Here is a 13,641-nt window from a genome sequence, read left to right as displayed (position 1 = left end):
ATCGCACTCACATAGGAGTGTAGACTGAGCTATAGCTTCTCCTAAATCATTCAATAAATGCCTAATCCAAGTTGCTTCTGTTGTTCCTGCTACCAATGATCTATACTCTCCCTCTATATTTGATGCAACTACCGTTTGCTTCCTACTACTCCAAGATACTAAATTATTTCTAATGAAAACACAATAACCAGATACAAATCGTTTCTCATCATGACCTCCAACCCGATCTACATTTGTATAGGTAAGGAGTTCATGACCTTGATCTAACCATCAACTCTTGCGATTCTTTTTAAATAACATAAAATATGCTTCACAACCTCCATGTAGCCCGCCCAACATGCATAAACTAAGACCTGATTCACAATATAAACAATACCTCCATGTAGCCCGCCCAACATGCATAAACTAAGACCTGATTCACAATATAAACAATATTGGGTCTAGTGAAAGTCAGGTACTACATGCCAACCATACTGTGATATCGTGTAGGATTGGTACAAAGCTCTCCATCTTTTGAACTCAACCTCTGATGCAATATGCTCAGGGTGTTAACTGGTTCACAATTAGACATTCCTATTTTCTCTAAGAGGTCCAGAGTATACTTTTGTTGTCCAAGAATCCATGTCTCCCATTGCCTATCAACTTTCACACCACAAAAAAACCTTAAGTCTCTTAGATCCTTCATTTTGAAAGTATTTATTAATAATTGTTCAACTTTATGCACATGGTCATTAGAACTCCCAGTGATTACTATATCATCCACATGTATGAGGAGAAAAGTAAGAATGTTGGCCTTCTAATAAACGAAAAGAGAATGAACTAGAGAGAGCCTTCTAAAGCTATGACTCTAAACTTGTGAGGAGAAGCTCCAAAACCAAGAATGGCATGCCTATTTTAATCCATACAAAAACTCTCCATTTCCATGCTCAAGCTTTAGGATCGTTTTCAATACATCCAAGGAGTTGTTTCATATAGACTTCCTCTTTTAAATCTCCATGTAAAAAAGCATTTTTAATATCCATTTAACTAAGTTTTTATCCATGATTGACTATCAAAGATATAATCACATGAATGATAGCCATCTTCACCATTGAACTAAAAGTTTCATCATAGCTTTTACCATACTATTGGGTGAATTTAAGAGCCACAAGACGAGCCTTACATTTGTCAATACTACTGTCGGGTTTATACCTTATTTTATAAACCCATTTAGAGCAACAACATTCTTCCATTTGGGGCATGGAACAACTTCCCAAGTGCCTCATGAAGAGCTTCTATTTCATCATTCATTCTTTCAATCCAACAGTTGGATTGATCATCTTGATTGAAGTAAGTGGGCTCACTCTGCTTTATGAGTTAAGACATGAATAGCTTGAAGTCAAGAGAAAAAACATCATAACTCACCCATCATTGAATAGGTTGTTTAACCTACACTGATCTCCGAGAAGAATCACTAGTTGTAGTCTTTGTATTTGCCTGCTTTCCATCATTGCCTCTCCTAGTGTATACCTGTCTAGAAAAGTGTTATATTTAGTGTGGTGATTCATTTAATTGGTTGTCACCCTCATCCATGTTATCATTGAAATCATCAAAAGTCTTATGACATTCTGCCCCTATTCCAGCAAAAAGATCAGCACTCATCCATGGGTCATACAATTCTATTATACTAAAGGATGCATTCATCTCAAAATTATTCTCATTAAAAATAGCATTTCTCGAAGTCTTGATGCACCTGGTAGCCAAATTATATCATTTATATCCTTTATAGTCACCAACATATCCTACAAACTTGCATTTTGCAATCTTATCCTGAGAAATTTATTCCTCAATGACAAATCAATATGCACATAGCAAACACAACAAAAAACACAGAATTCATCATAAGATGGATGTTCTCTAAATAAAATATAATAAGGGGCTTTATGATCCTAACTTGACACAGGCAAGCGATTTATAACATGAACCAAGGTATGAAAAGCCTTTGTGCAAAGAACCAAAGGTACATGGCTATCATGTAACATGTCATAGCGCTCTCTATAATATGCCTATGTTTCCTCTCTGTAACCCTATTTTCTTGTGAAGTATGCAGGCAAGAAACTTCTCTACTTACCTCATTATCCCGAAGAAAGGAAATAAAGACATGCGACGAGAACTCTCCAACACCATCACATTGCAAGTGCACAATGTTACAAGAAAACTTGGTCTTGAACATAAAATAGAAGGCTCGAAAAATCTGAAATGCCTCATGCTTATGCTTCATGAAATATATCCATGTATAGTAAGAATCAGAATCAATGAAAACCACATAGTACCGACTCCCAAATAAAGAGGAACAGGGGCACGCCCCAAACATCAGAATATATGATTTCAAATGGTTTGGAAAGTATGTGACTTGCATAGTTCACAACTTGAACACTCCTTATTCTTAGGAGGAAAATTCAAACTAGATTTTGGGATAAGACCATTGAACACGAGTTTTTCAATGAATTCCCGACTACAATGACCTAAAAGACTGTGTGAAACGTTTGGCTTATTACAATGAAATGAGTTTGAAGAAGAACAAGGGTTGCATGACAAAGATTCTCAAGACGAAGACACTAATGGCTACTTAGACAGCTCCAATTGAAGATGAAGTTTCCTTGAAGACGTCCATGTTTCCTCGTTGCCCTCCCTCAATGAACGTCTCCTTCGTTTGAAGATCCTTAACATAAACAAAAAAATGAGTGAATTTGATAAAATAATGCATATCACTAACAAGTTTAGCAATAGAAACAATATTCTTGTTAATATTAGGAGCAAGGACATTAGATAAAGGAAGTGAAGACTTGGACATTGGAATATAGGCACAACCAACACGGTGGTGGGCTCCCATCTCCTGTAACAATACTACTCCTTTTAGAATATGAAAATAAGTGTGACCTGAATCAACATACCACTCTTTCTGTTCACCTTGCTTGATCATCATTTGCAATAAAGCCGAACAATAAGAGCTCTTGTATTTCTGCAAATGGTCCTTTTTGATAAAGCTGACAATAGGAATTGGTGTACTTCTGCAAGTGGCGTTTTGACAGCTTGAAGACTGGCTGATTTACTCTCTACCTTATTTACTTTTGCTTTGTTTTGAGGATTGAGCCAACAATCAGCCTTAACATGTCCCTGTTTGTTGCAGTGGAAAGAAATAGCTACTCTTCTTTGATGCCATGTACTGCTACTCTTCTTTGATGCCATGTACTATTGGATTGGATCCTAATATGTTGGGTGTAGAAAGAATTCTACGTCCTCTCTGCACAAATCGATCAGGGCCTCGGCCTCCCTGATTTCCACCACTCCATCGCCCAAAGCCTGAGGAAGTCTCTGTAGCAAGAACTAAATGAGAATTGACAACTTCATTCCCTTCTGCCCTTTGTTCTATATTGTTTTCATGTTGGAGGAGCTTTGCCTTTAGTTCTTCAAAATAGGGCACCTTCGAAAGGCATTGCAGCATTGTAGTTAGCATATCAAACTCAAGCTCTAAACCATTGATGAGTTGCTGCACTTTATCTTTATTGGTAATGACACTTCCTATGATGATCAACTGGTTTGCGATCCGTTTCATGCGGCCTATATATTCTATAACTGACATTGAGCCTTTCTTCAAATTTCAGAACTCTCTCTTCAACAACAGAACCAGTGCCTCTAATATATGAGAATATGTCTATAGTGGAAGATCTCATAATTGTGCCACCAGGCCCACCACTATACATATTTGGTGTTCTGTGACGCGGCAAAGCAGGGAAGCCATTGAAGAGCTACTTTTTATGACGCGAGCGACAAAGTGCCATTGTAGATAATGTTATCTGCCGTTTGAGTGGCTGATGTTGTTGAAGCACTTGACGCTCCTCACGCGCCATTGAAAAGGAGTAATCTTTGGGGCACCATGGAAACGCCATTGAAGAAAATGAAAGAGAGGGCACCTCGTAACTCCATTAAAAATGCGGTTCATGGGCTTTATCACCCTTGCACTCTGCGTCATCTTCCCTTCCTCTTCCCTTTCTTCTGTACCCTCTCCCCGGACCAAGCCAAGCTTTGGATTGGGGTTCAGGAACTTCGGTTTTGTGAAGAGTGCAAATTTCAGGTTCAGAACCAAGTGCTGGTTCAATCTGGGCACCGACGGGGAAGGCGCCAGCATCTATGCCAACTAGAAGCGCAACAATTATACCGCTGGCATCGTTGATCAGGTTCTTCTTCTTCTTCATCTGTTTCTTCTTCTTCTTCTTCGTTGGTTAGATTGTTCCCATAGAAACTGTTTCTTCACGCCTAATTTCAGGTAGATTTAGCATTTCTAAGCAATTTAAGTTGGAAAAGTTGGGTTTAATTAGTTTGTTAGATTTGAACCTCTGTCTAAGGAATTAATTAGTTCCGGTGAAAGTCAACACCTAAAAATTGCAAAGAACCAAAGGATTTCAACAAATTATGAAGTCGACACTCCCCTAACAGAGGAGACATGAAGTCAAATATTTAAGATGTCTATTGCCTTCCAGCATTATTGCCTTCAATGCTAGATTACTATCAATTAGCAAAAGCTTTTTGAGACAGGACTTCGCCATAGACTCCAGAACTTTCTCCAATAGAGTTCTTAGTGCTGTCTCTTCCACGAAAGCATCCAGCATGGGGGAGCTGCAGAAATCGTACCACGCTTTGAAGTGATAGAGCAACCCAGCCTCTATGTCCAGACAAACATTGATTTCCTTGCTATTCCCTACCGTCCATTGGACCAAAGGAGAAGGAACTAATTAGTTAGTAAAAAACTACTGATGACCTTTAAGAAACTATGCATTTGCTGATGAGAATACTTTGGTTTTCTCTCTCCGCAGTCGGTTGATATCTCTTTCTGTTTGCAGTTTCTCTCTCTTTTTTTTTTTTCAGTTCTACCTTTCAACTTATCCACCGGTTGTGAAATTTGAGCAAGTTCAAAATGAGAAAAGTATTAGTCTAATTTCAAGTATGTGTTTTCCCTTTGAATGAAACAGAAATGTTTCTTAATATACTTGAACGTTTTATAAAGTGAAAACATATGAAAATATAACGACGAGATTATTATTGTTTCATCCAAAAAGAAAAAAGGTTGGGAAGATTACCAGGGTTGCAATAATCTCATGCATTCGGCCCAAAGTTGACAAAATTAGGAAGGTTTTATAAAAGGTTGTCCTGCTTTGGCCTGAAATTTGATTTTTACGACTTATAAAATGACAAAACAATTTAACGCTCATAAGGGCAACTACATGCTCATATAAAGTAATAGAGATTAATATGTTCAGGCTGTTTTTTATCCTTTGTCATGAATATTTACCATATCTATTCTTTATCCTCTATAGTTCTGATCTGATTTGCACTTTCTATCTATAATTAAGGATCTGAAATCTTAGGCCTACGATTCTAAGGTCTTAGCACCTCCGATCTAAGACCTGAGGTAATCAAACAGCACTTTGGTATTCTTTTCTTAAAAGTTAAAGGCATTCAGGAATTGGCTCAATCTTTGCTGTGCAGAGGGTGGTTGGGATGGGGAGGAGTACCAAGAAGTGATCAAACACACTCCTTGGCTTGCAATCAAATTTTCTAATGTCGGTTGCTTTATGTTTCTGCTTTTTGGTGAATTAAACAATGAAGACAAAGCACTGGATGAGCATTGCAGGGATGAGTGCAAGATTTGTGAATTACTCCTTATGAATACTTGCTAAAGTTGCTGTAATTGCAGCTGATATTTCAGAAGGTAATCAATGAATACTGTAACGCTGTTATGAAATTTCATTTTCTTTGCCGTTGAAAGACATTTGTTTGGCGATTGGTCTCTTCACCTCCTTTTTCATGTTGTTGTTGGCAGTCATAAGGACAACCTTCTGACTTAATACACCATTTCGGGTACTAAAAATGGGTACCAAACTAGTTTTGTTCATTTTATGAGAAAGTTATTTTATGGGCTCAATTAGTATAAGCATATGATCAAGAGATGCCTGGAATTGAATATCCCTCTCTCTCTCTCTCTCTCTCTCTCTCTTTCTCTCTCTCTCTCTCATGTCTACAAATTTTTCTACATTGTCGATGTAATTTGTTTCTTCAATGCAGCAGAGATAAAGAAAAAACCCCGACAGAGCGGCCATCGATCAAGTTATTTTTTGGTATGCAACTTCAAGGCCTTCTCATTCTCCAGAATGTGGTCTATCAGTTTATTTTTTTTCAAAATCATCACTTCCTTTTCCCTTTTTCCATCTCTGCAGATCCTGCTGCTAACCCCAGCCAACCTGTCCAAGGAAGCTTCCCCAATCTATCGTCTACTCAGCTGGAGGTCTCTGAAAGCGCTGATGGTCCATCACCACCAACATGGATCTTCGCTTCACATTAATCAGACTTCTCATCAACATCCACCGTAAGTTTTGCCAAGTTGTTCATCCACGTTTTCTTAGGGGCCCATCGTAGTGGTAAGGATACATGGGGGCTGGTGCCTATCAAAAATTTAATTGGAAAAATTAAAATTTAAACATGACATTGTGATGAATTAAAATTACATAGGTTGCCCACATCAGACCTACCTGAGCCGGTGACTTGAGTGCCGGTCAACCAAAAGAGCATGACTCCACATCTTCGTCTCTATCTATATTCTCTCCATATTCAACTCGAGGACACCTCGTTGCCAAAGCATCATTTTGGCATGAAATACCTAAGGTAGTGTTAGATGGCCTGGAAATCTAGAATTGGAAATATATTTCTGAAAATATATTTCTTGAAAAAATGGAATGAGAAAAATCTTTCTGATTCCCATTTTGATGTGTGTGTGATAACTGAGAAATATATTTCCAGATTTACATATGAAGAAAAAATTGCAGAACATGAAAAGTTTCAAACCTTCTTTTTATTTCCATGAAATACATAGCTGTTGAGAATATAATAGAACCAATAATTGCAAACAAGTAAAGCAGGAAAAAAAGCTGATGGAGAGGAGGCTGAAGAGGAAGAGTGCAGGAACAGACATATGAAGGCAAGACAAAAGCATGGCCACTATGTCATTAATTAGTTCAATAGGAAGATGACAAGGGAGAATATTTCATGAAAGAAATGAATGAAAGAAGAACAAAGAGCACATCAGAGCATTCTCAGTCTCCCACTTAAGCCTTCCTATCCCAACAGAGAGCAAAGCAGTCTACCCTAATCTTCCATGTAGGCAAATTAATGTGAATCGCTGTTTCCAGAATGTGCACCAGTCACAATTAACCCTCAATAATAATCCTGTGACTGGCCCATATCCACTTTGACGCAGATTTTCGTATCAACAAACAGATTTTTCTATCAACAAGCATAAGGGCATAGCAATTGCTGAAGTAGAAATCAGTAACTAATGACATTGACGACAGAAAAATCCAATGATATTTGCTTTTGTTAGAAATATGGACTAAAGAGACAAACAAAAGATCATGTACCAGTATCTACTTATGATGTAACTCATTCTCACGAATGCCATCATCAAATCTGCCTTTTGCAAAACACAATTCCTTGAACGTATGTGAAAATTATAACCAAAAATATAATTTTTCATTTCTACATCTAGGATTTTATAAAGTTCTAGAAACCAACAGTGAACGGTATAACTTTTTGTGCTTCTAATGTTCCATTTACAGTAAAGAAACATACACTTATGTAAGCTATTGGAAATGAAGATTGCAGATATATATTTTTCTTTTTTAAACTCTCAACCAATGAACAATCGGATTGTTTATCAGGCTACATTTAATACTCTTTCTGCTGGAAAGAATGTACATCTATGAGGGAGTATTACATCTATGAGGGAGTATTAAAAGATCAGGAACAGGTACAAACCTAAAAAGAACTGAATAAAGTCCCAGTTTCTATCACATAGAGGTGATCATACAATCACATTCTTGAGGATAAACACAGCTAGCAAAAAACACAATACAGATGCTCCTAAGTACAAGATAACGACCGAAATAGAGTTTGTCTTTTCTCCACTCTCTCCGCCAATCGAGCTGCTATTACGTAGTCTACTTACCAAATTCTCCTCATACACTATCATCATAACAGGGAACCAAGCATCGTTACCTTTTCCCTACTTCTACTACATCCCGGTTGTCTTTCACCAAATACTCCGCATAACCCATCATCCTAACCCCGAAACGAGCATCAGTTACTACAGAAACACCTGATTCTAAACGCTCTACAAGAGCACTAAGCTATTAGAAGTACTTCCAGACGTTTTGTGCAAAAAGACGCACAGAAATTACAATTACAAAGCAACTAACAGATGTATGCAACAGAGAACTCCAGAAAAAACTCGAGTCCATGGACCATCCCTCGCAGCCATATGAACCCTTCAAAGAAAGCTCCAGAGAATGACAAAGTGCGAAAAAAACGCAAACGACTAAACGATAAGCAGATCGACAGCAAGACAAGAAGGTCAAGAGAACATCGAACCTATCCCTAAATTTCTTGTCGGTTAGTTCAAATCGACTAAGAAGATGCTCAGAAACAAGCAATCGTTCCGCTATTGCAGATAATGAAACGCTAAGCTAATAGAAGCAAAAGTGGAAACTTTGGGAAAGCAAGTAATGGTTTTCACTTGGAAAGGGAAATGAATCCAGATTATTCACAAGAGGGAAAAGAAATTCAAAATTTCTCTCACCTAGAGAGAAAGCCATGCGATTTTCCTTCCCTCCGGGATCGTCGTCCTCTCTCTTTCTATTTCCTTTTCTCTTTCCTGACCTGCCGTAACAGGCGAGCCACAAGATACTTTCAGAATCGGTTTAAATTGCCGAAATCAGTGTTTCCCCACACGGATTTGCTGCACGACCGAGAGAGGAAGAGACCGAAGATGGACGACGAGGAGAGCAGGAGAGTGAGAGGGTGAGATAGACGACGAGGGGAGCGGGAGAGTGAGAGGGCGAGAGAGAGGACAAGGGGAGCAGGAGAGTGAGAGGGCGAGGGAGACGACGAGGGGAGCAGAAGAGTGAGAGGATGAGCTAGAAGAGTGAGAGGATGAGCTAGACGACGAGGGGAGGAGAGTGAGAGGGCGACAGAGACGGCGAGCAGAAGGCAGGAGGGGCGACGAAGGGAGGCAGCTATGGGCCTGCGGCAGAGGGAGGCGATGCGTGGGTGCCCTAACGGGCAAAAAAAATACTCGGAAATATGTTTCCACCTCTGGTGGTGGAAACATATTTTCATAAAAAAAAATTCCGGTTTCGACATTAACGGTAAAAAAAAAATTCAGCATTTGATAAACCAAAAATATTTTGAAAATATGAAATTTTTTTCTTGGGTTAGAGTGGATTTCTGGGCCATCAAACACTAATGAAAGTAATTGTGCCTCCGAAACAACCTTTGAGGGTGTAATCCTAAAGGGGTCTGAAAAAATAGACTGATAAAAAACAAAAAAAAAGTATAATAAGATATTTGTGAAGAAAGTCTTGTCATGAATCATGAGAAAAGAGGATAGAGAGCATTGAGTAGGTATTTTCAGAGCACTAATCAAAATGATTTTTCTTTGGCAGGTGTTAAGAGACCCAGACTCAATATTTGATCCATTTAATCAAATTATTTATCTCATATATTCTTGCTTTGCAAATAAGGGTGATTAGTTAATTTTCATTGGAGGGTCTTGATTTCTTGATCATGTAATAATGCTTTGAACTTCCATAGCTCCAACCACCAAGTCTGAGCAAGTTCATGCAACCTGGTCGCAGCTAGCGGTACCTTGTGACGCTCCTCCACCAGATAATAGTCGAAAAAGAACTGGACTGCATACGCTTAGTCAAACTACTCATGTGCATCGAATTTCCCAAGAAACTCTAGGAGGTCCAGCTTCACCCCATATCTGGTGGGACAATCTAGATGATCTGTAGTATGTCTGTGTCGATGGTCAATCGATCCTACTGGGTGCACGCACCAAAACTCATCATCATCGTGTTTATCTTAATAGGCTGAGTCACTATCGTTCACGGCCTGCACATAGTATCGGTGTGGCTTAATTGGAGGTGGCCTCGGGAGGGCCTGATCTATGAGGGGACCCGTTTGCTGATACTTTTGCTGAGGAGCCTGAGGAGGTGGCCTCTCCATAATTGTACCTACATGAAATGGAACTAGATCTGGGGCTTGGGTCACACGAGCAATCGGATGAAGATATGGATATGGATTTGGGAATGGGCATAGGGTGTGATAAGGATTCACGTGAGGATTTGAATAATGGTTTAGGGATGGATTTGGATAGGGGTTTGGATAAGGGTTCGGGCTGGTTTGGTTTTGGATCAGGTTTGCTCCTAAACTATTCACTGGACCCAGAGTAGTTTGGGTTGGATTCTGGATCGGGTTTTGTGAATAGTAGGCTAGATTTCAACTCAATCCAGAATCCATAAGAGGATGGGTCTGGTTTTAACCCGATCCAAGAAACAATGTGGGTGGGTTCCGGGTCCGATTATGGTCTAGGTTAGGCCTTGGGATAGGTTTGAGGCTAGAAATATAGGTTTGGATCAAATTAGGCAACACCAACGGATCCAAGCTGGGCTAAAAATGGACATTTATGTAGTTGGACCCCGATTCGAACCTATATAACCATGAATCGGGCAATACAGATTTGAATTGGGTCCACAGCCTGACTCGGTTTGAACGGATCTCATGAGAGACCGGCCCGAACCGTCGAGCCTCTCAAAAGAATTCGAGTGGTTGGGGTCAGGGTTCCCTATTTCTGCCTGAGGCAGAGAAGGGAAACCATCGGCGGAGGGTGGGGCACCCATCGCCTCCCAGTCGTAATGATGGTGGGCAAACAGCGGGTGGCAGAGCCACGGGTAGTGGCCAGTCGGACGGTGGTGTCTCCTGAGTTCGCCCGCCGATTGCAGAAGGAGCGTGGGTTTTGTGGCTGCTGGCGGTGTTCCCTGCACCGCTACCGGCCAATGACAGGAACGGTGATGTATGTCGTGCTTTTCCATGCCCACCCAAACTGACGGGAAGACATGACACTACCGACGCTCCCCTTCGCTGGACATGGCACCTTCGTCTACTCACCGGTGGGTAGTCCAACAACAGCCGAAACTTTCGCTTGACGATGGGAGGAAGACGCAGTGGCATATTCTCCACCTTCTCTGGACGAAAGCAAGGGAACTCTGGAGAGGAGCCTTGACGCTGGATTTGGTATGCCTGCTGGCAATGGAGCTTTGGTGGGAATCCCTTCCATTGATGCATAATCATGATTCCAGATCCCCCCAAAGCCCTGGCGCCTCTCGCAGAGTGATCCCACAATTGGTCACCCCCTTCAGCTTCCAATGCGCAAATGTTGGGAAAGTCATTTATAGCAGGAAGTGCCTCATTTTGTGCATTTTTTTGTGCATTCTGCAAATCCAAGCAGAGCATTCCTCTGAACTCGTCCCTAAACTCATCGAACCTTTGAGCGACGAATTCGACTTTCCTTATTGCAGTAGCAAGATCCTGTCTGATGTGATCTCAGAATCGTGCTTGGCCACGTCTGTTGTAAGTTTTATTGACTTTCTTTTTAAGACTGCATGATTTTTGCTAGATTTTCCTTGTTTGCATTCTATGCTGCAATTTTTTTGGTAGCAGCACAGTCTTTTGCTTTTTCCTTGTCTTATGCATCTCTTGCAGCCATGCGCACAGTAGGGACACACCATAGCGATGATGAAATTTGGCTTTGATACCAACTGGTGCAAGCTCAACTTGCAAAAGCGACAATGAGAACTTACGGTAGCTAAAAGTAAATATGCTAAGCAACAAAGTGAAAGAAAAGAGAAACAATGAAGGAACAATTTACTTTTTCGATAACTTCAAAAGTCTTCACAAAATAAGTCATCGCCCATTTATATGGATGAGAGAAAGTAACGGGTCGGGTCCCAAACAAGTACTCCGAATCTGAATGGATCTACACATATACAAACTGAACATAATTACAAAAACTGAACATAATTACAAAATGAATCTCAAAACAATATATATATATATATATATATATATATATATATAAAAACCAAAATCACAATTCAACCCTTGGTGTGCCTCGATTGTCTACGCAGGGGCACCTCATAACAACTATGCTCCAGATCTGTAGGTGATTCCATGGCTGAAGACTCATGATCTGTACTGAAGCGCAGAGGTGGACCTGAGGCAGGGAACTAGAACCAGGAATGTGTCGGGTTTGGTCCTGCTCTGCATCAGTTTGGTAGTATCCTATTAGACCAAATTAAAGGCACTATGGGAAGAATTGGCAACATATGAACTTGCACATCTGAAGCTATGAAATTATTGGCAGAAAAGCAACAAGAAAATAGAATAATTCAGTTTCTCATGGGCTTCAATGAATCCTACAACACTATTGTGACAGTCATGCCACTCATCGTCTACTTGTTGCCCCCAAGGAACCAGGTGATAGACATTTTTACCAAAGGTATCAATAAACCACAGTTTGTTTATCTGAAGTCCAAACTACACGTGAATGATGTGCACCAACCAGTTTGAGGGGCAGTGTTAAAATACCCAAACTCGATACCTGAACCATTTTGTCAATTTATTTATCTGATTGATTCTTGCTTTGTAAATAAGGGGCGCTCAGTTAGATTACATCGGTGAACTTGTAATAATGCTTTGAGACTCCATGTAAATACTTGCTCTGTAAGAATTGAAAGTAATGAAGTGTCCTAATTACTCTGTTCTCATGCTGCAGTAACTTTGTTCTCCCCTGTTTCTCCGTGTGCTGAAACAAATTGAAGACAGAACGCATCAGCATGTGCAAGGGAGAAGAAAGATGTTTTCGAGAAGACAATAGCCAAGCCAAAGGATGGTGGAACATGATTTTTCCATCAAAATCGTCGTTTCAACCCATTAGCCCCCACACAAAAAATGCACTTTTCCTTTTTATTTCACTCGTCCATCACTATTTTTTCCTCCAAAATGGTAAATGCTGACAAGAGAATGTCTGAAACAGACAGGCGCCAGAGTTAAACCAACCTGCCATGGTCTACGATCACCATGCTTTTATGATGACACTGCCACTGGCTTACCTCAGAGTCTAAAATGGGCAGAGCAGGAGGTTTGATTCAGTGTAATCTCAACAGACCAGCGACAAAGCCAGGGATGAATTTTTCTTTAAAAATAAGATAATCATGTTTGATCATGTTTAAGAACTTACATACTTTTGTTTTCTTTTATGCTCCCCATCCTTCACAATCTTTTTTTTTTTCTGTTTGAATTTTTCTATAACATGAGGAACCCACAATAGGAAGACGAGATTCCACAAAATGTCTGTGGGAAAAAACTCCACAACTTGTACACCTCACCTGGATTTTCTGCTGCCAAAGCCCAAAGCTCCAAGCTTCAAACCCTCTTTATGGATGTTAAATTACATTTTGTGAGGTTTGCCCAAAATTTCTAGAGTTGATTGTACCTGACATAGAAAGTGCAACGTCTTGCTTCAATCTGCAGATCAGATCCGGCCACTGCATTTACTAATCCTTTCAAGTCCAGCTTCTAGTTGCGGTCTCACCGCCACAGTAACTAACTTAACTCATTAATTTAGATGACACGACCAAAAAATGCGGTCACAATAATGGTGTTACTGATAGATTCATTCACATTCTGGGCAATTTTGGGAGAGTCATT

General features: G+C 40.0%; 1 protein-coding gene and 2 long non-coding RNA genes across 6 annotated transcripts; 2 read left to right on the top strand and 1 right to left on the bottom strand.

Annotated features, from left to right (window-relative positions):
- The first annotated feature begins 3,811 nt into the window (after positions 1-3,811).
- LOC126410177 (uncharacterized) lies at positions 3,812-6,155 on the top strand. 4 transcript variants are annotated; one of them, XR_007573715.1, is made up of 4 exons: positions 4,081-4,217; positions 5,391-5,449; positions 5,527-5,749; positions 6,103-6,155. It is a non-coding gene; the product is annotated as an uncharacterized LOC126410177 (long non-coding RNA). The 4 variants fall into 4 exon arrangements; XR_007573712.1 differs by lacking the exon at positions 5,391-5,449 and having other exon boundaries at positions 3,812-4,217; XR_007573714.1 differs by having other exon boundaries at positions 5,391-5,749.
- Positions 5,963-9,161, bottom strand: LOC116256738 (uncharacterized). Its single transcript, XR_004173191.2, has 3 exons — positions 8,669-9,161; positions 6,567-6,694; positions 5,963-6,479 (listed from the first exon to the last, which is right to left on the bottom strand). It is a non-coding gene; the product is annotated as an uncharacterized LOC116256738 (long non-coding RNA).
- A 1,570-nt stretch (positions 9,162-10,731) lies between these two features.
- On the top strand, positions 10,732-13,331 carry LOC116256504 (uncharacterized). The gene is made up of 2 exons (XM_031632884.2): positions 10,732-11,502; positions 12,707-13,331. Exons 1-2 carry the CDS (start codon positions 11,020-11,022, stop codon positions 12,707-12,709), a joined length of 486 nt encoding a protein of 161 aa, XP_031488744.1. The 5' UTR covers positions 10,732-11,019; the 3' UTR covers positions 12,710-13,331.
- The last annotated feature ends 310 nt before the right edge of the window (positions 13,332-13,641 follow it).

Source organism: Nymphaea colorata, chromosome 6 (genome assembly GCF_008831285.2).
Source record: "Nymphaea colorata isolate Beijing-Zhang1983 chromosome 6, ASM883128v2, whole genome shotgun sequence".
Lineage (NCBI taxonomy): Eukaryota > Viridiplantae > Streptophyta > Magnoliopsida > Nymphaeales > Nymphaeaceae > Nymphaea > Nymphaea colorata.
Note: the sequence above shows the minus strand (reverse complement) of the source record. Positions and strands in the feature narration are given on the sequence as shown.